At 34.7% G+C, this 27,978-nt stretch overlaps 2 protein-coding genes across 3 annotated transcripts; both read left to right on the top strand.

Moving 5' to 3' along the window:
- Window positions 1-3,760: 3,760 nt before the first annotated feature.
- Window positions 3,761-27,978, top strand: LOC104902030 (phosphoserine phosphatase, chloroplastic). 2 transcript variants are annotated; one of them, XM_057391142.1, is made up of 8 exons: window positions 3,761-3,823; window positions 23,891-24,128; window positions 24,888-25,020; window positions 25,128-25,235; window positions 26,396-26,489; window positions 26,708-26,857; window positions 26,938-26,991; window positions 27,359-27,978. In XM_057391142.1, exons 2-8 carry the CDS (start codon window positions 23,900-23,902, stop codon window positions 27,482-27,484), a joined length of 894 nt encoding a protein of 297 aa, XP_057247125.1. In that variant the 5' UTR covers window positions 3,761-3,823; window positions 23,891-23,899; the 3' UTR covers window positions 27,485-27,978. The 2 variants fall into 2 exon arrangements, with proteins under 2 accessions (XP_057247125.1, XP_010687987.2); XM_010689685.4 differs by lacking the exon at window positions 3,761-3,823 and adding an exon at window positions 21,951-22,140.
- LOC104902454 (uncharacterized) lies at window positions 10,805-11,512 on the top strand. The gene has a single exon (XM_010690244.2). It carries the CDS (start codon window positions 10,805-10,807, stop codon window positions 11,510-11,512), a length of 708 nt encoding a protein of 235 aa, XP_010688546.2.

Here is a 27,978-nt window from a genome sequence, read left to right as displayed (position 1 = left end):
GGCATCATTTGTGGTGAAGACAAAGATATTATCACAAATCTTTATTATTTGGTGAAGGCTTCACCTAAGAAGCTTCTTTCTTTGTCTTGTGGTTGTCGTGTTTGTCCTCTATTTCCTTTATTTATGATCAATATCCTTTGTTTAAAAAGTTTATCCCAAATTTGTAAGTTACTCCTTGGATTACATAGAGTTTTGTACCTCATTTGAGATTTTCTTTTTGTTTATTTATATAATTCAATGGACCTTTATAACAAGAATAAATAAAATATTGAAATTGTACTTTGAGAGTATATGGAGTTATTTACTCCAAGTCATATGATATACTTTTTTTATTTATGTATTGGAGTAAGTAGAATATGGGCTTTGAATTGGTCTTCCTTTGATGTCTAAAGTACTAAGAAGTGTTGGTCAATCTGATGGCTTTCTGGCTGCTAAATCGCATTATATGAACTTCTAATTGCAGGAATTGTGTCATGTTATTAAATTTGATGTCATAACTTCAAACTTATATATTTTTTCTGTTCTGTTTTAAATGAAATGTTTGCTTTTTTACGCAATCCAATATGTTTCTTTAATCATTAATATCTTCAGTTGTGCACACGTAAAAAATATAAAATGTTATAGTTTGATAGTATGCATCGAGACGAATCTAACAAGATCTCACCTAACTATTATATAATGACGATAAATTGAGTTAAAATTGATCAATCAATAGTGTCATTTCACCCAATGTTTTATTAATATAATAGAGTATTAAAGTCCTAATCATTAAACCGAGTGATATTTGATATTATGATTTTTAAAGTAAAATATTAATAAATGAAAATTATAATTACCTAAAGTATAACAGAACTAAAAACTAGTTAGATATAACCTTCCAAATTTTGAGTTGTTATTTTAACACTAGAACATCATAGAGGTGATCATGGGTCGGGCCGGGTTCGTGTCGGGCCGCGGTCAAAAAAATTTGTCCATTGGTCGGGTCGGGCCTAAATTGCGGGCCGAAAATTTTTGCCCATAAATCGGGCCAAAATGATCACCTCTAGAACATCAAGCAACCGTCCACTGTCCACTAGCTTGGAACATACTAGGAGTAGTATAGTCAATAGTGTTTAGTAAGTGAGCTAATGATATGGACTTGACAGTTGGGCATTGGGCAGTTGGGCTCATTCCTATTCTTGAAAATGTTGGAGGGAGCATAGCAAAAACAACATGACTTTCTGGGATTAAATTTAGCAAATCAGTTATAAGTTGGATTATTATAATTAATCCAACTTATAACCGTCCACTGTCCAAAATTGGTAATATTCTATAGTAATCAAAAGATGGGATTAAATTTAGCAAATCAGTTATAAGTTGGATTATTATAATTAATTTTTTTTAAATTGTAAAAGCTAATAGGTATTTTTTCACAAATTTCTTAGAAATAATTTGAAAATTTAACCTTATGCGTAAGACCATTTTTTTTTTTAAAGAAAGAAAAGGGATTTCATTAATATTTCGCCAAACGGCACTTACAAGTCATTTCTGAAAAACATAAAATTCTAATAAAATACATATCACCCTAGAAATGTAAACATCGCAGATTTGACTTAATTTGCCTTAATAAAAATCTTCATCTGAAGCAGTGCAATCTGTGAGTTCGCTCTGGTTCGGCATACGATCTGCAGATGCGGAAATTTTGGGATGAACGTACTCCAATAGTCTTCCATAATTTTACAGAAGTTGTGAAACCCTAATTCTTCATGTTGAATCTCGAACTTCAACCAATGGAATAATTTCTCGTACCTAAAAACAAAAGAACCATACTCACAACTCCCATAGGGGAGAAGGAGATTTCCAAAACAGAAACTAAAAACCCCATAGAAGGGTTTGAGAAAATCTCATAAAGAGATACTAATTTATTGAACAAAACAAGAAAATGAACTAAAAACTGAAAATAAAAGAAAAAAAGGGGCTTACCATGGATGAAAACATCCATGGCAGCCCCATAATTGATAAAAAAGGGGTAAGGGAGGCTAGGGTTTTAGAGAGAGAAAATGAGAGGGGAGGCTAGGTTTTTGCGTAAGACCATTTTTACTTGAGCTATAAAATTGTACTACATAATATTCTTGTGTCCTACAAAAGTCATAAGGTTGAAACTTTATAGTTTTACCCAATTATGTTATTTTTATTTTTACTTTTATAAAAAATATCTATGTCTTGCATACATCTAAAGTCTAATCGTACCTTATAACCTTAGTAAGAGCCTAATATATAAGTTGCTTATTTGCTTAGTTTCTCATTTGGGGATTTTCAAAATGAAGAGATTTTGAACTACCTAAATTTGAGTATTACTTCTCGATACTAGGTAGAAATCCACTCAAATTCTTCCACTAACCCTTGCCTCTTTTAGTTTGTGATGTTGTTGAAAAGATGTTAAAATATGCTCTATTCAACTTTTTCCAATTTTATTTTAGAGAAACAAGTTGAAATTAGTTAAGTTTACATAAATTCAGACGAGTCAATTCAATTAATAAAATTCATTATCATAAATGGGATCCTAGAATTTAAGAGAGAATATGGCCTATAACTACATGCAAGACTATGGCTCCGTTTGGTAAGGCGTAAAACATTTTCAATGTAAAATGATTTTCATGGAAAACAATTTACAATGGAAAACACAATTCCAAAATTAGTTTTCCGTTGTTTGGTTCGATGTAAGAAAAATGATGAAATGAAAGGGAAAGTAAAGAGGTAATGAGAGGAGTGTACAAGAGAGATAAGGAAAATAGTTTTCCCTTTATTTTGAAAGGAAAATGGTTTTCCATCATTGGGAGAGTTATTTTACCCCAAGGAAAAATGATTTTACACTCTTTTGCCAACCAAACAATGTAAAACTGAAAATAGAGGAAAACAGTTTTCCGAGAAAACGTTTTACGCCCTACCAAACGAGCCTATATCCAATCTATTCCAAATTTTGGATCACAAATCAAATAATAATATGAGATCAATAATTTAATAAATATATTCCATTACCAATTTTCACTCCCCATCTCATTGGCATCTTTCCAAACTCATTCTTTCAATGCAAATTCTTAGGTGCTTTCAAAAGCATCTAAAACTATATGCTCTTAAACACATTTTTTTGCACATTTGTCACATATTCTGCTCAAATAAGCAAAATGTAAAATATGCAATAAATATTAGAGGGGGCATCTAGTTTTAGGTACTCCCGACAACACTATGAAGGTTTTGATCTTCTATCGGGGAACTAAAAAAAACTTTTAGGAGATTGGTGGGGTCCACACTAATGTGAACATCTAACATATAGATTTCCAGTGAGTTTGGATAGACGTTTCATTGTTGTGGACTTCAACGAGGGCTTTGTTGGTAATTTTATAAGCTGCATGTACCAAAGTTATATAAAAGATGGTACCTACCAAAGTGCGGTCAAGTTGATATCAAAATGTATTTTGGTACTAAGTGTCACTTTAGTAATATCACATTAGTATCAAAGTAATTACATTAATATCAACTTTACTATGATTTGGTACTAACTTACAATTACTTTGATACTCCAAAAACACCAAAACTTCGAGGTTTATCATTTTTCTCATGAGTAATGCTTAAGAAAGTACAAAAACGTATAGAAAAAGAAAGAAGGTAAAATTAATGAGTTGCTAGCTGAAATTATTGGCCAATACCAAACTAAAAGCCTTCTTTCTAAGTAACATAGTAGTACTACATACTTGTGCAGTTGTGTTTCTTACCTCTCTATTCTCATGCAGCATTTGGTGTCTATTGATATTTTTCCACTTTCACAATTTCTTTGCTTTTACTGGTATATTTATCTCTCTCTATTTCCCCATCTCTTTAGCTGGAAAATTCTCAATTTATTCGTTTCTGTTTGACAGAAAGTTGGGTGCTTTTTGTATTTCATTTGTCTGATCCAATATGTTTAATCGTATACTGTAATACCCATATCAATATATCTTATGCACAATGAAATTGTGTAATCAGGGTTCCATTTTCTCTTAATATTGTGAATTTACAATTAGATTTGCACCCCTTTGAATCTGCGCTCGTGCTTGTTTTCAGAAGTCTGAGTTTATTAAAGTTTGATGATGTAAAATAGAAGTTTATAAATTCTTGAATTTGTTGTGATTTGTGGATTGAGATTTGTGATTATGGTGATTGAGATTGTTCTCTAGTAATGTGTTTATATTTAAATGCTATAATTCGAAAATGAAAAACAAAACTTTACAAAATTTTTTGGAAGGAAGGTGGAGGGAAGTCACGAAGGTCCTGTATTTCATTTTCTCCAACATTAGGTTGATTTAGTAACAAGATTATTGTGCTATTTTAAAGTTTATTGCTGTAACCCTGATTTCTGTTTGTTATTTATGAAACAACTTATGAAAATTAACATGCATAACTTTCGATTTTCGAGGTGTTCGTGTTCATTTGGAGAAGAAGTTTAGGATGATTTAGTTTGCTCGATATTGATCATTAATCTTGTATTAGCACCAGCCCCGTTTCTGAGATTTTGGAGGCCCAAGGGCGAGCCTACATATTAGGACCCTAATTAAATCCAAGTTTTTTGAACGTTTTATTTTTCGGTCTAGACCAAAAAATAAACAATTTTTTGGTCCGAAATTTTTGAAAGAGACGTTAAGATAAGGAGGTAAGTACTTGATCAGTTAATATGTCAATCAGAAAACCCAAAAAAAAATTTGAAAAGATGCACAATTAAATGATTAATAAAGAAATTTCAAATAAAGTTACAACCATCGAAAGACCAAAGGCGGAAAAATTTAACCTGGACCGAAATAAAGTGATAAAAAATAATTGAAATTTATATTAGATAATATCAAAATTTTATCAAAAAAAATTATGGATTAAAGGTATGTTCTTTTTAATTAATTTGCTTTGCATTATTTTAATAAAATATTATGAACTACTCTAAACTTATTCAGAACAAAAAAAATAGAGACTCGTTTCTCTATTTCTTGTTGATAGTTTAGATTACACTTATTGATTAGAGTAAAAAGACTCGTTTCTCTGTGGATTCGACCCTACTTCCCTATCTACTTTAGTTAGAGATTTAGGTTATTACTTTTGATTGGGTGATATGACTTTAGCCTGTCAGTTAGCAATACTATATTTGCTACATAAACGTCTTATTCACGCCGCTTAATGGATTAAAATTTTTATCAACTCATAAGTGAGACAAGTAGGTTGCAGTTGCTTTTTTCATCACTTAACAAAGACAATGGAGGAAGAATATCAGATTGGACAACGTTGAATATTTCTTGTCCGGCACAAGTGATAAATCCACAATCTAGTGACTGTTTTGGCCTCCATAGATTAGAAACTCTATGAGAACTACTCACCAAGTAATGGTTTAAGGAAAACTAATAGTCTAGATATTGCAATTTCACAAATCAATCTGCTAACAAAAATCTTCTCCAAATCAAAATAAGATTCCAACCAAACTCTAAATAAAATACACAATCTGAAGATAAGCCCTCAAATTATCAACAACAACCCCAGAATTACTTCGAATTATTTATATTATTAAATTAAATGCACAAAACAATACATAAAAACATAAACCAAACCACAGATTTACAAGAAATTACTTCGAATTTGTGTTTATAACAACCAAATAAACTACTACCAACAATATCAAATCATCATAATCTGCATTTTTTAACAATTTCAACCAAAAATTTCAAGCAAATTAATGTACTTCAATTTAATTAATGTACTTCAAATTCGAACAATTTCACACAAATTCACAACAATTTCGACCCATTTCAACCAAATACACAGCATTTTCGAACAATTTCAAGCAAATAAATGTACTTCATTTTCGAACAAATTCAAGCATACATACAACAATTTCGTTCCAACAATTCAATTGGTAAACCCGAACTCACAATTTCGAACCACCAAAATTCACTTTCTTCAGATATAAAGGGTTGCCTGCTTTCCACGACCTACTTCTGAACAATTTCACCAGCAGCAACGTCCTTCGCTGGCGTCAATTACAGCAGCAGCAGCAACGACCACAAGCCCCACGACCGCCGACGGGAGTGATTTGGGCCGTCGAAATGTGGGAGGGTTTGGGTATGAAATTTGGGAGGGAAGAAAATTTGGGTTTTTTTTTAGAGCAAAATCGTGGATGAGGATAATTGAATTGAAATCGAGAAAGAGAGGAAAAAAAAACCTAACATTTCATTTCCAATTGGGCGGCGGTTTGATTGGGCGGCGGTTCAAACCGCCGCCCATATCCTACGTTAGATATGGGCGGCAGTTTGAACCGCAGCCCAATTGAACCGCCGCCCAATTACATTTTTTTTTTTGAATATTTTGGGTTGCGGTTTGGTTTGAACCGCAACCCATATACAATTTTGAACCGCAGCCCAAATGCTTTTTTCTACTAGTGGACTCACACCGGAGCTGGACTGTCCCGCCTCATAGACTGAATCAGTGAATAATCTACGAGGTAATGGATGAGTAGGAGTCCAAGAAAAAGGAGGCACAAAAGATAGCTTGAAGCCAAATTGTGTAAACCATTTGTTGATATGGAAAAACCAGATACGGTAGGAAGAGAAGCAACGATTGATGTTGTGACTTGAGAAGGCACAACTGTACAAATAGGAACCATAGAAGGCTGTGAAACGCTGCTAGGTACATCAATGGTTGACACCGATGGAAAACATATTGAATCAAGCACGTAAAGGAGAACGTAAAAAAAATTAGGGTTAGGATTTTTAGAAAAATTTGTTGGCTCTTGATACCATATGAAAAATTAATAATAGGAGGCTCTACCCAATTAGGGAGCCCTGGCACTCATATATATATAAACGAGTAATAATACACAATTACAAGAATAACCTTAGGGTTACACTATTACCAACCAAAACCCACCTTAACTCCGACCCAAAACCACCGAAGTTATATTCTTTGTTCTTTCCTTTTTCGTATCTTAAATCTTCTTCAATTTATTGTTTTTATAGAAATTCTTTCTCAAATATGAGTAATTGATTTAGGAGGATGAAATTTATGTTGATGCAAGAAGTTGAGGTTGAAGGAGGAGAGAGAAAATGAAATTGGTGTTGATAAAAATGGTTGAAGTTGAAGGAGGAGAGAGAAAATGAAATTGGTGTTGATGAAAGTGGTTGAGGTTGAAGGAGGATATAGAATGAATGGAAAAATCTGATTTTCTTGGTGAAATTAGCAAGGAGATTAAGTTAGATTAGAAATTTGATTAATGTTGGATGAGTATACTAATTGTTGGTTTAAGTTTTATGATAAGGGTACTTTGATCTTTTTATTGAATTTTTTTTACTAAATAAGGATAGTTTGTAACTTGTTTCACATAATTTTAACATCCCTTTATAGTTGTTGTTGCAGATAAAAACTAACGGAGGTAGTATAAAACTATATTAGCCATTCAAATGAAAAATCTGCAGCATAATATTTATGTTGAAAAAACAATTAAAAAAAGTACAAACTACACATTTTCAATATCTAAAAAACTTGTAATTGAACAACCATATTAAACAAAGCACCACAACGCATAAAATACATATATTTTGGGTTCTGATATAAAATTAATAAAGGAATATTTTGCCATTGTGTTATATAGAATGGACATACAAGATACCTTGATTAAAATTGAAGTCTTGCTGCAACAATTTGGTGTCAACGAATTCCCAACAATATATTTATTTATGGTGCTTGAAGGTGTAATTACTTAAGGTGATGTAAATATATCTACCATATGATATCAATTATACATCACTCGCTTAATATTTCATCATCTTTTAATGGAACCCTACGTTGTTTGGCGGAGCATTATCAAGATATTATTGTTATAGTTTGTGAGTTGAGTTCTCCTGATTTTTTCACAACTTTCACTTGATATTGAAGGTGACTGAAAAAACGGGTCACAAGGAGCCTTACGATTGAGTTAATATGTAATCTCATGCCCAAATATTGGGCTAACAAGTAAATTAAAATTGTACTTTTAGTCTTGCCTTCAACTTCAACCATTTTTCTAGCAGATCGGGCAGGACCATGAAATCCGAATAAGAAAGATACAATAAATGATTTATTGTGACATATTGGCTGTCGTTTATATAATATTCTCCAAAAGATAGAATAGGAAAATAAGAGTGGGTGGGGTACCTCAAGTGAGATGGAAAGGGAAATATTATTACTTAGAATAAGACATCCACAAAATTAAACTATCTATTCATTCCTTTTCAATGTTTCTTTTTTTTGACAAAAGGTAAATATACCGCAGCTAGGAGCCCTTCCTTGCCTTTATGGCAAGATTGTGGCCTTTTTAATGTTTTAACATTTTATATATTATTATATTAACCACATAGAAATAAAGTGATGCTTTTTTAAAAAAAAATACGGAGTAAAGAAAGGGTAAATTCATGTTTCTCTTCATGATAAGCATAACATGTTTCTCATGAGGGCCGGGTATTTGTGTCATTTCATGTAATAAGTAATAACTGGGGCTAATATTGTAAATTGCTCTTCTTCTTCCTCTATTCTCTCAACTCCATCAATGGCAGCTGGGTCTTCTTCCTCCATTCTCTCACGGTCTCACCTCCATCAATGACAATGGGTTTTCTTCCTCCATTCTCTCACCTCCATCAATGGCATTCTAAGACTTCAATGGAGAAATCAGTGGCTTCAATGGAGAGATTGACACTCACAAACATCATTAATGGAAAAGGAAGATAAATCCTACCTTATGGGGTTAACCATGCCATTATTTCTCCAATTTTGTTAGGGTTTTTTGTTTAATTCGATGACAAAGTCGTCAGAATCGTGAAGGAGGAGGAAGAAGATAGAGAACGACGAAGAAGATGATGGTGAAGGTTCAGCCATTACAGATGAGGGAAGGAGGAAAGGAGGAGGAAGGAGGGAAGGAGGAAAATGATGATGAGTAAGCAAAAAAAAAATTATAATATTAGTAAGTTTCAGAAGAGAAACCGGGATTTGCTCGAAAAAAAAAACTGTGATGCTATTTCTTTTCCCGTAATTTGTGTTTAAAAAACATTATTCTTATGTTATTTTTACATCAACACTATTTTTAAAAACAGATTTTCATCACCTATAACAAGTTAAAAACCCGTGCATTAGAACAGGTACATGTTAGCATACAGTAAACTAAAAAAAACACTCTTATTTCTCATTCTCTCCTGAAGACCTTTGAATCTCCTCTCCTTCAGGCAGGCGACAGTGGCATTTTTAGTATGGGTTCAGCTGAACCATACTAGAACCGAAAAAAAAACAGATAGTTTTTTTTTTTAATAAATAAAAAATTGTAAATAAAAAATCAGAAAAGGAATAAATACTTGTACTCCTATTAAAATTTGTGCATAAACTTTGTATACTAGCGCGCGTCCAACTAGTTGAAACCCAAGTCAGGGGCTCGAAACCCAGCCCTTTGTTTTATTTATTTTTTATTTTTTTGTCATTCACAATTGCAAACCCTAAGTATATCGGTTCTTCCTTGACATTAGGAAAAAAAATAGGTCGTTATTAGCCTCCTAAAATCAAACAAAACCTAACTAAATCACTAAACTAGGTAAAGTGATAAGTAAGGGTCGAAATCCACAGGGACTAAGGAACACCAAAATGTATTGATAAAACAATAAGCTAGGCCGGAATCAAGTCGGAAATTGTCAATAACCAACTAAAACTACGAAAAAGCTAAATATCAAAGATAACTAAAGTTAGGAGATGGGATTAAACACCAACTAATCATGAAATAGGCATAAGAATATCAAACATAGAGATAATACATGAACACTACTTGAATTAGCTATTGACCCAACACACAACTCCCATCCTACTCTCATAGGCGGAGAAATCCTCAAAGACATCAAATAAGGACTCTCATCCATTACTAACATATACCGAGGTTCAAAGTAACCCAAGTCAATAATAGAAATCAATAGGTCACACTCTCATGCCAACCTAAATCAATCAACTCCATCTAATACGACATTCAAGTGATCAAAGAGAATGCAACATAGATTAGAAGAGCTAAACAAGCAATAATTTAATCACACAAATCTCTAAATCCAATCTCAAATGCCCAATTCAATCAGGTTGGGTTTTCACCCAAACCCTAACCAACAAACTACTCCATAAATACAAAAATGAGGAATTTAGAGAAATTAAACTTTAATAACATGATAATAATCATTAATCTAACATTAAACTAAATAAAATAAATCATAAATAATTAAACTAATCAAGAACAACTAATCTAGGAAAAACAATGAAAATAAAACAATAAAAGAGGAGAAAGAGTAAGAAATGCTCATTGATTAATGGTTGAAAATTTCGATACAAATGTCACCCTTGAATCTACAATCTTCCATCTTTCTTTGAGTTTTCTCCCTTTTCTTCCTAAACTAATCTATGGAGGCTAAACCTCCTTAAAACCCTAAAAACTCTAAAACTAAGAGTGATGGATATTAAAACTAGGCTAATCATCAAAACTCTCTCAAAAATATGATAAAATGGGTATTTATACTACTCCTAATAGAAGGAAAGAAAATATAAAAAGTGAAGATAAAAAAATAATGGAAAAAGGAAAGTAAAAGATGAAAGGAAATGTATGTAAAAACGTGAAGTACAGGCTGTACAGCCAAATCAAAATGAAGAAGAAAAAGATTAAAAAGAAGGGAAAAGGAAATAAAGAGAAAATGAATTAAAAAGGGGAAAAAGAAATAAAGGAAAAAGGAAATGAAATAAAAAGTTTTAGGAGGGTGGGTGTGAAATGCTGGAGCGGTGGAATGCGTTGGATAAAAAGATTGTTCAGAAGGGATGTTTCTTGGCATGGAATATATGGGCTGAGCGTAACAGGTTTGTGTTTGAAAATATTTGTCAACCGCTACCTATTATTAGCCAGCGGGTGAGTCGACAGGTCGACGACCACAACGAGTATACTACTCGGATCTATGGTCAACCGGCTTGCGTGAGGCCTGTGAGCAGCAGCCATTGGTGTGCGCCTCCGGAGGGAGTTATCAAGCTTAATACCGATGCTCACATTGAAGGAAATGGGTGGGTTAGCGTGGCAACGGTGGCTCGAAATACGTGTGGGCAGGTGTTATTTGCGGCAGTGAGACGACAACGAGCCTACTGGCCTCCCGATATTGCGGAGTGCAAGGCTATTTTATTTGCGGTTCGAATGGCAAAAGCTCGTGGACTACCAAATGTGATGGTGGAATCGGATGCTCTTGTGGTTATTTCAAGGCTTTCCAAGGCCGCTTTGTTTTATTCTGATTTAGATGCTATTATGGGAGATGTATTCTATTTGAGTGTGTGCTTTAATGCTATTAGTTTTAATCATGTTAAAAGGGATGGGAATGCTGTTGCTCATCACCTTGCTAGAGTTGTGCCGTTTGGTTTGGAGCAGTGTTGGGAGAACCATTGTCCTAGGGATGTGGCTCCTTATGTACTGATGGACACTTTGTCCCTTGATTAATGCACATCTCTTTCCCCTCAAAAAAAAAAAAAAGTTTTAAATCCCCCTAAAACCATCAGACCATCATCTATTCATCTCCTTTTCGGCTCTCGTCCTCTTCGGTGCAGCTCCTCTGTTCTCTGCATCATTAGCGACATCGACGCATCATCATCATCCATCAATCATCACCGTCCATTAATATTGTCGCTCAACAAATAATGGTCATCTGATTTGCATCTCCGTCAACATCGCACCTTTGGATCTCAAAATAAATCTCAGTCGTTTAAGATCATTAATTCCGTACAACGTCTGGAACGCCCGCTCCTAGGTCGCTCATGGGTCGCTCAAAACATTCTGGAACTTTTCTGTTTTCGTTGAGTTTGAATGGAGCGTCCGCTCCGTTGTACAGAGGAGCGCCCGCTCCCCTTTGTTTTGGAACAGATTTGTGTCGTGGTTTTATGGTGTTTGGTGAGGTTGAGGATGGGGATGGTGATGGTGGTGCTATGGTGTTTTGGGTTAATTAGGGAATATGTATGGTGGCTTGTGGTGGTGTGGTGGTGTGGTGTAGGATAGGTGGAGATGTGGTGAAGGTTAAGAGTTGTGCTAAGCTATTGAACTTAACTTGACAAAATCCATTATTCTAGTTTCGCAAACATTCACCTACACACATAAAGATAAAGCACAAGACAAGAAAATAAGAGTGACTAAAGGGAATAAAATAGAAAATTAATACGAAAACTAAATAATCTATAAAATTTATAAAACAAAGGAAAGAAATAAACTACGAAATGAAGAACTAAAAACTAACAAAAATCACTAAATAAACAAATTAAGCTACAAAATGTGAAAATAAGAAATAAAGGCTAAAATAGGTAGAAATATATGAAAATAACTATAAAAACAATGTAAAAACTACTCCTAAAAGTGACATAAATGTCACTTATCATTCCTCTCCTCTGTCAGCCTTTGTCGTCTCTTTCAGATCAACAACTCTTTCGGCTCGGCTACTACTCCTGCTATGGTGTTGCCTTCTGCCACTGTCTCGGGCTCGAGTTCTCTCGGCAGGTTCGATTTGTTTTTTTTAAAAAAAAAAATTAAAATTATTGGAAATTGAAATGATTGATCTGTCATGTTTAGTTTCTAATTTCTGTGGATGTAATTTTAATGTACTAATGTAGAATTGTGGTGTAGAAAGGTAGAATGTTAATTTTTTTTTTTGGAATGGAAGGTAGAATTTTAATAAATAAGTCCTGAACTCTAGTTAAGATAACTACTAACTAGTAAACAACAACTTTATTACTCTACTAGTCTAGTCTAAAATCATTAAAACAGGGGAAGAAACAAGTGTCCCATTTAATTACAGTTAACTAATTTAAGTGGAAAACCCTTGGATGAGATTCTTAAGACATTAAATGAATATAATTATCACACCAATATTAAACACAGTGGTTAGGGCACTATGTGTTGATTGTTGACTCATATTTTACTATAATCTATTTGAAATTGTGATTTTATTATTTAATTTTTTTTTTATAGTTAGTTGAATAAATTAGCAACTAGTGGCAGTGAGTAGAGCAGTGGGTGAGATTACTGATTTTTGAATTATGCAACTTCTTGGAATCACTAGTTTGTGTGTTGGAAGCATAACTGTATCAAAATATTTGGAATTTTTATACTGGTAAATTTGATACAATGAACTAGCTCAATTTAGTCTGCCAGTTTTAGACTATCTAAGTGAGTGGGGCAACCTACCCTTGTGTCTTTTTACTTGGCATTTATTTGATTTTCCCTTATAATTTCACTATATAACCATTATAACTCCATTCATCTCTTTTAAATTTATTTTATTCTAATGTCATTGACATTTACTTGTTTCACTTAATTATTGTATTTTTTTTTGACAGATACTTAATTATTGTATTCATTTGATAATTTTTGTTGCAAATTTCCATGATGGTACTTTGTCACCCCATATTATTGTTGTAATTGGCTTGGTAACTAATTCCCTCGTTCTTTATTATTTGGCATAATTTATTCATTACATTTGTCAATGTATAAATTTAATTATCAATATATATAGTAATTCCTGTCAAAAAAAATATATAGTAATTCATATCAAGTAAAAATGATATCCATTAGATATTTTGATAAGATATATTGAAACGATCCAAACAAAACATTATACGACTGTGATTGAGAGATATATTAAAAATAGAGATTAATCGTTAAATATAATATTTATGTTTAGACTATTTGGTTTATATTATCTACTATTCCGTATAATAATTATAAATTTATAATTATCTAAACCTATAACATAATTTTCAGGTGAAGAAAAATATGCAAGGTTAATTCTTGAATTTTCGATTTTGGATTATTGTTTTATTGAAGTGTAGTTGTGTTGAATTTTTTTGTTGTTGTTAATATGTAGTTCGTCCCGTAACTCCCTAACTTACTCCTTTTAAATTACTAGTAATTTGTTTTTTTGGGTTGTTTACATGTTTGCAAATTATTTTATGTCGTATATATTGGAATAATTGATTTATTTAGCTGTTTTGTTCCATTAGTTGAATAATGTTGAATTTAAGTTAATTGCTCCACATACAATTTACAGTATTTCACTCAAATACCAAATTTCTTGCGGGTTGCTCAATCGATCACTTTCTTGCTTCATTGACAATGGTCAATTACATTAGCAATTTTTTTAACATATTTATTAATATTTACTTCTTTTGATGTTAGCCGAATATCTATCTTGAAAATAATGGGGAGGTACGGCTTCATAAAGTTTATTGCCTATCTTACAATTGATAATTTTTATATGATTTATTTTTGTTTAAGAAATAAATAAATAAATAATGAATTTGAAATTAAGAGAATTCTTTAGAGTTTAGATTTCAATTTTAAAGAGAAAAGAAGAGGTAAATAAGAACCTAATCCCCACCAAAACCACCATAACCAATAAAACCCAAAACAGTTTTCTAGGGTTTAACGGGTTAACGGGTTTTTGGTTTTTGTGGTTATTGGCGGTTTTGGGTGGGGATTAGGTTCGTGGGGTGCCGAAATTAGTGGAGGGGGTTGCGGGAAGGGAGGGTGGTTTTTGGCTGTTTTGGTGTCGGGTGGGGAGGAGAGGGTTAATGTTTGGGCATTTGGGTGGCGCGGTGGGGTTTTGGGTGTAATGGGTGGAGTTTGGTGGCGCAATGGGTGGTGTGGGGGGAGTGGTGGCTGGGGTAGGGAGGGTGTTTCGGGGGCATTAAGGGTAGTGGAGGTGGTGTCTTGGTGGTTGGGGGTGGTGTCTTGGTGGCTGTAGGTGGGGATGATTTGTGGGTCACGTGAGGGTCACGTGGAAGTCAACGCCGGAGAACGGAAGTCAACAGTCAAAACCGGCGGAGGTAGTATTTTACAAACTTTGTATTTTATTAGTATTTTTCACAACTTTTTTTTATTAGGTAGTTTTTCACAAAATTTTGATTTTAATAGGTACTTTTTTCCAAAAAATTAAATATTGATTACTTTAGAGTTTAGATTGACTCATTACAGCTCATTATTTATGGTTTCAGGAAACTCCCATTGCCTCTTCCTACCAGCTCATTCTTAAACTAAAGAGATTTTGTTTAAAACCTTAGTTTTATTGCAAACCATGAGAAAAAAGACTTAAATGATGAAAACAAGAACCTACTCCCAAAGCTCTTATGGCAAAGTCTCATGGTAATTTGTTGCATAATAGGCATAAAAGCGAAGTAGCTGAAAGGTGAAGATTAATAGCAAAAGCAAGTTAGAAATAATTTTTTTTAACAACAACAACAACTCCCCAATGCACATGTAAATTATTGTTATAAACCACCTTTCCACTCTTAAAAGGGTAGGATGATGCATAGTTTATAGATACGTACATCTTTTTTAAGTTGATACTCCTTGCAACTATATAAACGTTGTTCAGTTCGCCTTTTTACGATCTCCAAACCATCATATTATTGTTTTTTATTAGTAACTGATAACAACTGCAACATAAGAAAGACTTAAACAAACATTGAGTATGGAGTATTATCACTAGTCTAAACAAAAACTAATAAGAACAGTAGAGGAAAATAGAATCAGATAAAATAAATTGACAAAATAAGAAGTTTGCAAATTAATAACTATCATCAATGTTAAAGGCATACGCACCTAAGGATTGCATCTACCAACTCCATATATCCGCCTAAGATTAGATAAGTAAGGTAAAAAATAAGATAAAAGTCATAAATATTTCTAGAACCAAAATTATCCTTTTATGCATCAATCTGATTTATATTGTCTCTCTTTTTACTCTAACTATTTAACCTTACCTGGAGCAAATGGGTCATTGGGATGTCCTTTTATAATACCCTCAGGGGTGTTGTTTAGGGGGATTAGGGGGTGGAATGGGATATTATATCCCATGGTAGATATCCCATGTTTGTTTGAGGGATATCTAAATTCCCATGTGAAGGGGAATGGGATTAAACCCCTCTTATCCCACCAAAATAAGACAGGGGAGGGGCAGGTATTAAGAAGGGGGATTATTCTAGTTATGTTAAAAGACGAATTTACCTTCATTAAAATATACTTCACCAATATTGTTTGCTCTTCTTTGCTATCCTTCATTAAAATGGTAAATTTGTAATTTAGCAATATATTCCCTACTTAAGTACCTCATACCAAACATGGGATAATAATATTCCCAACATAATCCACTAACATACAAACAAGGATTGGGATATATTAAGAATTCCCACCTTCTAACTCCCATTCCCAATCCCATCCTCTAATCCCTAAACTCCCAATCCCTCATACCAAACGCCCCGTCAGATTCACCAAACTCAGTAACAAACCAACTCATGGAGCCGTCACAATGGGTTTTCCTTCACAATTCTTTAAAAAAGCCTAAAGGATTAGATAACCACCTACAGGAATTACACCCCTTAGCATAACAAACAACGGAAAATGAAAGGAAAAGGAAAACTAATTTTCATGGAAAATATTTTACACACTACCAAACGGAGCATGAATCCAACTGATTGTAACTGAATTGAAAATAAGATGGAGAGAACAGGCTAGGAATAATAATTCTATTTATATGATAATATTTAGAATTCTAACAGATCATCGATGTACAATAAGCTATTACTAGTCTCATATGCAGATTTATGTTAATGTATAAGTCCTTACTTTTTAATTGTTTGAAATTCGTTTAACTCCTAATAGAAAACCTGGGTACCAAAACCTCTCTCTAAAACCTCTAGGTGCACGATAAGGGTTTAAGCTATCGTGCGCTTAGGCGCCTAATGGGGAGGAAGAAGAAAGCATCAGCGCCGGCAAGTAGCTCGCCGGCTTCCGGGAAAGATAGTGAGGAAGATAATGTAGCCTTAGAGTTGAGGAAGGAGGTAGTTCAGGAGAAATCCAATGTAACAGTAACTCCTCTTGCAAGTTCTGTTCAAGCAACAATGGTGACTGAAAGCGAGAATGCTAAGGATGATGTTGGAGGCACTAAAAGCTCAGCAGACCAATGGAAAATCTTTACTCAGAGTCGAATATCCAGCAAAGGTATGGGTCTAAAATTCCTAGCTCCAGCCATAGTAGATGGGTGTCCTATTGCTAAACTTGAGCAACAAGAGATAAAAAAATGAATGAAGTATGGAATAAATCACTGATTGTATACATAGTAGGTCAAAACCCTACTTTAACTGCTGTAAAATCCTATCTGAAAGCTCAATGGCAACTAGCTGATGATGTGACTATGTTTAAACATGATGAGGGCTACTTTGTTGTGAAGTTGCAATCTAGGGAGAGTAGAGATACAATACTGTACTCAGGGCCTCATATGTTCTATGGGAAGCCAATGATAGTTAAGCCATGGTCATCTACTTTTAATTTTCAATCTGAAGTTCTAAAAGTGATACATATTTGGGTAAAACTAGACAATCTTCCTCTGAACTGTTGGGGTGAAAATTCTTTAAGCAGAATTGGAAGTTTGCTAGGGGTTCCTTTGTATGCTGATGAATGTACATCAAAAACTCTCAGGGTCTCATATGCTAGAATTCTAATAGAAATGGATGTGACTAAACCTATGCCAAAGAAAGTTAAAATAGCTGATCCTAATGGTAATGTGTTTAGCCAAAAGGTAAGTTATGACTGGATTCCTCCCTATTGAAGAAATGCCAGAAAGTTGGTCATAATTGTGAAAAGCAGGGTGTGGTGAAGAAACAAATGGTGCAAAAATGGGTGCCAAAGCAAAGAGAGGAGCAAGAAAAACTCACTTCACAACCTGGTGATCCCACCTTGACAGTAGATCCTAGTACTCCTAGTGAACCTGTCATTGTGGTAGATCTAAGGTCAGAAGCTCTTGTTACCCCTGTTGCTTCTCCTATGCAGAATAAGGACCCTGAAGAAGAAGAAGAAGTCTGGAAGATTGTTACCAGGAAAACAAAAGATAAAGGTAAGCAAGCTCAGACAGTAAAGGCTGTGAATTATGTTCAGCAAAGTGGGAAAGACTCAGGCAAACCTGGGGGCGCTAAGGGGCCAAACCCTTATCTGTCTTAATGAATGTCACAACTTGGAATGTCAAGGGGATGAATGATCCCTACAAAATAAAGGAAATTAAACATTTTCTGAAGTTGGAGAAGGTTACTGTGTGTGGGCTGCTTGAAACAAGAGTACGAGCCCATAATGCTGCTAAAATCAAAAAAAAATTGGAGATGAGTGGACTTGGTGTGTAACTATTCTTTCTCACCTAGAGGAAGAATTTGGTTGGAAACCTGGTGAAGTTAAAGTGCAGATAATTAAACAAGCTGAGCAATTGATATCTTGTAAGATCTCTAACCTTGAAGGCAATATGGAGTTCCTAATTATAGTGGTGTATGGGCTACACACTATAAATGATAGGAGAGAGTTATGGAAGGGTTTATTGGAAGTGATGAATAACAACAGTAGCCCTATGATGATAATAGGAACTTTAATGCTGTTTTACACTCAAATGATAGAATTAATGGGAATCCAGTTAGTGAAGCTGAAACTAAGGATTTTGAAAGTTTCATGAATGATGCTAGCTTGCTAGAAGCTCCAAGTACAGGAGTATTCTATTCTTGGAATAACAAAGGGGAAGGGCAGACTCGAATTGCAAGTAGAATTGACAAAGCTCTTGTAAATGTTGATTGGATAGACAAATTCACTGATGTGGTGGTTCATTATAGAGCTAATGGTGTTTCTGACCATAGTCCTCTAGTTTTTAATATGGATGGGCAAACAGTTATAGGGGGGAGACCTTTTAGATTCTTGAATAGCCTTTGTGATCATGACAACTTTGAAGAAGTTGTTAAGGAAGCTTGGTGTAGTGTGAATGATGAGTTTAAAATGAAGAGTATCTGGCTAAAGTTGAAAAAAGTGAAGCATGCTCTGAAGCAGCTTCATAAGCCTCAAGCCCATGCCTACATCAGAATTGAAGATCTGAGAAGGAAGCTATCTGAAGTGCAAAGTCAAGCTGACATTCACTCTAATACTTCAGTTCAGCAAGATGAGAAGAACTATGAAGAGCAACTTAGATATTGGTCCAACATTGAAGAAAGTATCCTCAGGCAAAAAGCTAGAATTAATTGGTTGAGTCAGGGAGATGCTAACACAAAATTCTTCTTTGCTGCCATCAAAACAAGGAAGGCAAAGAATAAGATAGCTCAGATTCAGAATGATCAAGGGGAAAACCTCACAAAGCCAGCTGATATTCAGGAAGAAATTGTTGGTTTTTTCAAGAGTCTATTGGGCACCAGTAGGAATGAGGTTATTGGAATTGATATTCCAATGATGAGAAAAGGTAATAAGCTGAGTAGACAGGCTTATGATAGCCTTATTGCAAGGGTCTCCAATGATGAAATTGATAAAGCCTTGCATAGTATTGATGATGGGAAAGCTCCTGGAATTGATGGGTTTAATTCTCTCTTCTTCATGAAATGTTGGTATTTCATAAAAGAGGATGTGTATCTTGTTGTACAGGAATTCTTTCAAAGAGATTATATTTACTGGCCAGTTAACACTACAGTGATAACTTTGATTCCAAAGAAGACCAATGTCACTCAGGCTAAAGATTACAGGCCAATTGCCTGTTGCACAGTTGTGTATAAAATCATTTCCAAGATTTTAACACAAAGGCTGGGTAAAGTAATTAATGAAGTGGTGAATCCAGCTCAATCAGGCTTCATCCCTGGAAGACACATTGCTGACAATATCCTACTTGCTACTGAACTGATCAAGGGTTATAGTAGGAAGCATTTGTCTCCCAGATGTGTAATAAAGGTTGATATTAAGAAAGCTTATGACTCAATGGAATGGTACTTTCTTGAACAAATGTTAACTGAGTTGGGTTTCCCCCTTCCTTTCATCAATTGGACTATGGCTTGTGTGAGAGGGGTTAGTTATTCTATTTTGTTAAATGGAATACCTGCTATGCCTTTTCCTGCTAAGAAGGGAGTGAGACAAGGGGATCCACTTTCCCCTTTCTTATTTGCCCTTAGCATGGAATATCTGAGTAGATGTTTGGAGGAGCTACATCATATTCCAGACTTCAACTTTCATCCTAGATGTGAAAAAATAAAGCTCACTCATATGATGTTTGCAGATGATCTGCTTTTATTTGCTAGAGCTGACCATAGTTCCATCACAAAGGTCATGAATGCTTTTAAGAAGTTCTCTACAGCCTCAGGGCTTGAAGCTAGTGTTGAAAAAAGTAATATCTACCTAGCAGGTGTTGCTGATGAGGAAAAGAATGCCTTAGCTGAGCTTATTCATATGCCTCTGGGGCAGTTGCCATTCAAGTATCTAGGGGTCCCACTGACCTCAAAAAAGCTCATCTATAGTCAATGCAAGCCACTTGTGGAGAAGATAATTGAAAGGGCTCAAGGATGGATTGCAAACTTATTATCTTATGCAGGTAGACTGCAGCTTGTTAGGTCTATTCTGAGCAGCATGCAAAACTATTAGGGTCATATCTTTCCTCTCCCCAAAAAATTAATCAAGGCAGTTGAAGGTGTCTGCATGAGGTTTCTTTGGACAGGGGCTGTTGGTCCTACAAAAAAAGCTCCAGTAGCTTGGGAGACTATGTTTAAAACTAAAAATGAAGGGGGTTGGAATCTGGTGGACATGAAACTATGGAACATAGCAGCTCTTATGAAATTGCTTTGGGCTATCTCTTTTAAAAAAGAGAAATTATGGGTGCAGTGGATTCATGCTTATTATATTAAAAGGCAAACTCCTGATACTGTTGCTATAAGCAACAATATTTCATGGATTCTGAAAAAAGTAATGGCAACTAGAGAAAAAGTGATGGACCTTGGAGGTTGGCATTCAATGGTGGTTAATGATGCTTTCAGCATTCATAAAGCTTATTTGAGTTTGAAATCAGATCATGGGAGAGTTCCTTGGAGAAGGGTGATTAAAAATAACAAAGCTTCACCTCGTAGTATTTTCATCCTCTGGCTTGCAGCTCATCAAAGGCTAGCTACAACAGATAGAATTCTGAAGTGGAATATTCAGTGCAATCCTGTGTGCAAGTTGTGTAACTCTGAAAATGAATCCGTAAAACACCTATTCTTTGGTTGTTCCTATACCAATTCAGTGTGGAGCCAAACATTAAGAGCTATTAACATTCATAGAAGAGGATTAAGCTTCTCCTATGAGATTCAAGAAGTCTGCAGGAAGGCTCATTGTAATTCCAGAAGAGCTCGGATTTATGTAATGATGTTTACAGAAGCAGTTTATTTGATTTGGATGCAGAGAAACCAAAAGGTTTTCAACAACATGCTTCAACCCCCTGAGAGAGTCAGTAAAGATATCATCTTTAAAGTTGCTGCAAGATGTAAGGATGAAGATAGGATGCTGTTAGTCTCCTAGTGCTAAGAGTTTTTTTTTGTGTTTGTGCTCCCCTTGCTTCAGCTTATTGTTGTTTATGAGGGGTTTGTATATTTGACTCTTAACCACTTTTTTGGTTTTCAATAAAAACTTTGAATTGCCAAAAAAAAAAATGTTTGAAATTGCTTTAGTTAGATTAGTTTCATGTTCAATCAAAAATATCTCTTTTAAGCATATTATTTTGGAAAATATTTTATGTGTACATTATATCTTATTATAAACTAAACAATCTTAAGTTTTCTTATTAGTTATTACACATAAATATAGATCAAGAAAGAATTGAATATTTTATAGTTAGCATTTTTTTAATAAGTAAAGGGTAGAACAGTAATTTTACAAGACGACACCGTAGCTCATCACTTTGCTTATATAATAGAGATAAACTCGTCAATTTATATTACATTTTCGGGTGTTGTGCATAAAAAAAATGAGTTCTACTATTTGACGCCCTAAATTTTTTTAATAACGCTCTAAATACATTGTATTTTTATACAGTATTTAGTATTTACTTTCTCTATTCCTTACTCGCATTAGTCGCAGATAGTCTTAAACTACATAGGTAATATATAGCCTATATGCGAGTAACACTCCAAAAAGGCTCACGGTGACGGCGACGGTGACGGTGACGGTGCCGGTGCCCAACTCATAAGCAAATTGAATTCCTTTAGAACCTCTGGAATCTGGAACCTCTCATATGTCATACGCAAAGCTCGAATTGCAGAAGCTCATTCCAGGTTCTTGTTTTGTTCCTTAGATGAATCTACTTGTTTTGTTGCGGATTTTGGTGTGGAATTGCGATTTTTGAGATCTACTTCATGTGACTATTCATGCGATTGGTTTTATACTATTTGTTTCATGAATTCAACTTATTTTTTGTTTCTCATACATGCTATCGATCTCATGTTTTTAGTGATAATTTATATGTTATAAACTTATGACTGAGTTTCTGGTTTAACTTCTTATCTCATCTTTGTTTCATGGAAGTAAATGATAAGAAAATTTATGTTACAATTTGTAGATGCGCATATTTGTGTTCACTTGTTCTTGTTTAATTTCATGAGATTAATTTTTCAAGTGTTGTGGCTGGAAATCAGTAAATGAATGACCTGTCATCCCCGGGCCCAGGGCGGCCGCCCCTCTTGCCCTGGCTCAGGGACTGGCCTGATTAGCACTTCCTTTTGCAGAAATAATACCAGTACTTTGTATGGGTAATGAGGGAATGAATTACATCCTCCATTTCTTTTTACGCGCTACACTTCTCATTTCACGGACTCCTAGGCAATTTTTGGAAAAGAGAGAGGTAGAGAGTAAAAAGAAAAGGGACCCCTGTGGGAGGAGAGAGATAGAGAGAGTTTATTGCCCAAAAAAGAAGTGTAGCAAGTAATGTGAAACTTTCCATAATGGAAAGTGTAGCGAGTAAAAAGAAACGGAGGAAGTAGTAGTTTTGCAAAAGGAATTTTTTTGTTTTTGAACTGCTTTTTTCTCATTCTTTCAAGATTCAACTTTTGGAGTATCTGGGTATCCAAGAAGAGAATTTTAATTTGTTGGTTGTCATGATCTTCAAGAAATGACTAAAATTGCGACCTGAGGCACTAAACTCGATAAAATAAAACATTTTATTGGCCTTGTACTATTAATGATTGTGTCTGAGGTAGCAAATGTTGTATAAGTTTCTTTGTTTTTCACTACACATTATGGAAGTCCACATGCCCTTCTTAGCCACTCTAACATTTCCTCCAAGTCTTCTTCAACTCATATTCTTTCAGCAACTATATCAAGCTCTGCAATGCAACACAAAGCACAAACTCTGCAACTCATATCAAAGTTTGAAAGACACTTCTTATACTAATATTAGATTATCAGTAGCCAGCACAATTTCTAGCAGAATTGACGAATTTCAGGCAAGACATCTCAGACCTGCAACCTCATCCAATTCCTGTGACTCTAGTTTGAGAACTCCCTTTTTACCCATGAACCTCTATAGAGCACAACATGTGGTAAGCTAACTTGGTAGTATATTCTCCATGGAACGAATGGTGCCAAATAAGCTCTTTGCTAACAATTATGAAACCTTGGCGTGGTAGGAAAAATTACTCTGAACTTATAGGTGACTGGAAGCCATATTTCAATAACTCTTTCTTGATATACCTTGTTTGATAGTCTTTTTAGATTGCATTTGCTGATTTTGCAGGATCTTCTCCTTTCAGAAAAGGAGTATTGTATGTTAGATTTTAGTCCATGGAAATATGTTGTTAAATTAGGTTCAATTTCAGTCACCTTTCTCATTCATCAACAAAATATATTTATACATCCTAAGTAGAGAGTTGTACTTCATCACGGATTAGGAATAACAATCCTATTCCTAACACATATCATCTATAGAGCCCTAACATATGTGATTTAAGATCTATGCTTTTCTGCCTTTATTCTGATTGTTATATATATGACGAGCGTGTTTTTAAAACTATTGTGAATCTTCTACAGATAAAAGTCATGGAAGCCTTGATGAGTGCACATATTGTGAATGTTCCTGTTTGTCATGTAAAGCAATGTAATCACTCTTTACTCACAGCAGCCACCGGCCCAAGATCAATCCAAAAGCTACACCGGAGTGTATTTGGGATGATGAACAACTCCAAATTGACAAACTCAGTTACTGCTTCAATCCAGCCACTTGAAGCTTCAACCACAGACCGCTTTGACAACACACTGCCATCCAAAGGTTACTGTATGCTGAGAATTTCATTAGGAACCTCTTTTTGTTGCTGGGAGTAGAGTATACTTAGTAGAGTTTGCAGTTAATTCTCTTTCCCTCATTTTCCCTTGACTAGTTAACTAACTATTCATTGGGCACTACTTGGACAACCATTTGGTGTTTAGTTTTTAAAAGGTAACTATTGCTGGTGAAAGAGTCTGTGAATTCTTGTATCTGATTGACATATTAGTGCACTAGTATAGCTGACTGAAAAAAGATATGCTTATAAACATAAGCTATACCTCTTTTTTTCTGTACGAAAATATCCTTTGTTTCAAAAAGAACCATTTGTTTCCTATTAGTGGAGGTAAAATCTGTTTGTTGATGGATTATTTCTTTCTGTCATGCTACCTGGGCTTGTTTGTTGATCAACTTGAGGCTTGAATTCACTGGAGTTTGTCCAAAAAGAACTACAATTCATTCCAAGAAGCCTTAGTGGAAGAGTCATAATGTCATATACACCACTATGGTGATTTGTTTTTCTTCTGTTAATAAGGAAGCCTTTAATGTTTTATCATAATCTTGTTTATACAGGCATGCCTAAGACCTCTAGGACATTATTATGCATATAGTACATTTTATGCTTGATGCATAAGAATTGACCTCACTTTTTTTTGGCTCATCATTCTATTTTGCTTAACTTACTACTCCATATATCCATTTTTATTGTTGTAATAGTTGTCATGATTACTCTGTGTGATTGACATTTCTGTCATTTATCTGCAGAAATGCTCAACTTGTGGAGAAATGTAGATGCTGTTTGCTTTGATGTTGATAGCACTGTGTGCGTAGATGAAGGTATTGATGAATTTGCCGAATTTTGTGGAGCTGGAAAAGCAGTTGCAGAGTGGACATCAAGGTTGAGTTTCCTCTTATGCTGTGAAGTATCCTCCGTGCCTAATTTGTGATCTAGATGCTGATATCAGTTTTTTGCATTTTTAAAAAAGTATTGTATTTTTCTTGCAGAGCAATGAATGGTACAGTTACCTTTCAAGAGGCACTGGCTGCTAGGCTATCCTTAATAAACCCATCTCTTTCCGAACTCCAGGATTACCTAGAGAAGAGGCCTCCACGGTGAGCTGACAATAACTTATGGATCGAATAAATTTAACAAAGCAGGTTCCTATGATGTCTTACATTTACAGATCATCTAAATGCTCCATGTCAAAGAACTCTAAAACTTCATCCTCTTAGCTTAATTTGATTTATCATTTACCCACTTGTTAAATATATTTCTGTGTGGTCAACGTCTCGATGGTCACCTAACTTGCAGTCTTACAAGGACTTTGGTGCAACTGTGCAGCATGTCCAACTGTACTTGTCTGTGTTGGAATATTTAGTATCCTGCATTATTTTAGGTGAATCATGGAGACCATGTATCATAATTTATAAGGGGTCAACTGATCATACTGCAAGCTACATAGAATTGTTGGCTTCAAACCTAGCAATGCATTTGACGGAAGTTGCTTTTTTAAATTCATAGTTGAGTGATGTTGGCGATAATATCAGTGTTCCACTAAATTTCTCTATTCTGTGACTTTAGATGCATAAACGACTTACTTCCTTTTTCCTACTTTCCTTTGGTGTCGTAGAATACTAGATCGAGTATTCAGTTTTTCTTCTGAGTCTCTGCATGTTCAACTCTGTAACTTAATGAGTCAAAAGTAACATAATTACCTGAAATTCATGATCTTATATAGATGACGAATAGAAACTTTTATATTTCCAAAATTCTCATGACATATATTCATGACCTTTATGTATAATAAAATGGTATATTTCCCTTTATAATTTTCATTATTGTTTATCCTTCTGTAGGTCTTGTTTTTTTTTCACAAACAAATTCTCTGCCATTGTAGATGTAGCTATCTTTCTTGGGTTTTTCCCTTTTCTTTCACACTTAGAAGAATAGGAATATCTCTTATTGATGATGGTTTATCTTAGCCTTGAACAAGGAAAATGGAGATGATGGATACTTTCATAAATAGATAAATTCAGCAGCTTAATTTTTCTTGCCAATTCATGTAAGGTTTCACTGAATAGATTTTCCCCTCTTGTTCTTTTCCTCTAATTCAGCTTGGAATTGTTCTGCACCGTGCACTCCATTGTTAATAAAATCATGCTTATAAATTTCATAGATGAAATAATTAACCAGTCGAGCTTATTAATACAAAAGGCCTGCTTATAAATTTCATAGATAAAATAATTAACCAATTGAGCTTATTGATATACAGACTTTCTCCAGGAATAGCAGAGCTCGTGAAGAAGCTTAAGGCTAGGAACGTTGATGTTTATCTTGTATCTGGAGGCTTCCGTCAGATGATAAATGTATGTCATTTACTAGTTCACCAGTTTACTTGTTAGTTGTTATTGTTATCTCTGGTTATAAGCATTAAGTAATTGATGAACTCTTATCACCAATGAGAGTTGCTACTTTCAGTATTAAAACTGAAAGCTTAACTATTTTTTATGCATTGAAGTTCTGGTCATGTACTCATGTATTTCCAGTTTGTTCAAAATATAACTCTAACGTTCTCGTCTTGAAGCCTGTTGCATCGATCCTTGAAATTCCACTCAAAAACATATTTGCCAATCAATTGCTCTTCGGAGACTCGGGAGAGTTTCTAGGGTTCGATGAAAATGAACCTACATCAAGGAGTGGAGGGAAACCTGTTGCAGTACAACAGATACGAGAGGTTTGTTTAATTTTTCTTTTATACAATGATTTTAGTTTGCAAAGAATATCTTATGAAACACTATCTGTGTCCCTTTTCAGGCTTTTGGGTACAAAACATTAGGCATGATCGGTGACGGGGCAACGGATCTTGAGGTAACAATGCATTTTAAATCTTTAAGACTTGTGCCTTAGATTAGCAATTAATTATCCCATAAGATAGTAACAATTGCAGAAGAACTTTGAACTGAAAGAGCCAAGTAGGTTATTAAATATGAGAAAAGGTAAGTTTTTTACAGTTGTTCCATCATCTCCATAACCAGCATATGATGACAAAGCGAGTTGGTTTATCATCTTTCACTAAAAGATTTCTACATCATGTATGACTTCGGATTTACGGAGAGACGATGCTGTTTCTTTTTTTGGCATATATAATACTGTTTCCTTTTCGTGGTATATCTTTCTTTTAGATTTTGTACTTCAGCATCGGAGTAAATATGACATGGGTTTGGTGTGACTGTAGGCTCGTCAACCTGGGGGTGCCGACTTTTTCATCTGCTATGCTGGAGTTCAACTTAGAGATGGTGTTGCTGCGAAAGCTGACTGGCTGGTTTTCAATTTTAAAGATCTTATCAATTCCCTGGACTAGCTTCGACTTCTTGCAATCCCATCAACATCTTACATAGATCATAGATGTTGCAACAGTAGCACCCCTTAAACCACATGTATTGTAATCCAACCATGACGAACCAATTATTGCCCTCCGATTATTAGGGAATACTTACTACCCAAGGCCTGGCATGACCCCTAAGAGATAAGTAGTTGCATTCATGAGCAAGTGGTGCACTTGTTTGTTGTTTCATGCAATATATGGACATTCCATATTTGTTCCTATATTACAGACACATTTATGTATGGTGTTCAATGGAATAGAAACACCGTGTTTACGCTCTCGTGTTGTTGGAGTAGAAGGCAAGAAGCCGATGACAGATGACTGATCAGTACTCAGTAGTATTAGAGTTTGCTTATGATGCAATATTGTGATGCTAAGCGAATATCTGAGTCTCAGTTCCAAAACAGTGCATGTTGTCACAAAGCTGAAAATTTATTAGACAAGTGAAGCTGGTGGTTTACTTGGATTTA

Source organism: Beta vulgaris, chromosome 8 (assembly GCF_026745355.1).
Source record: "Beta vulgaris subsp. vulgaris cultivar EL10 chromosome 8, EL10.2, whole genome shotgun sequence".
In the NCBI taxonomy this organism is placed as follows: domain Eukaryota; kingdom Viridiplantae; phylum Streptophyta; class Magnoliopsida; order Caryophyllales; family Amaranthaceae; genus Beta; species Beta vulgaris.
The sequence above is the reverse complement of the archived record's forward strand: the minus strand, read 5'-3'. Positions and strand labels throughout refer to the sequence as shown.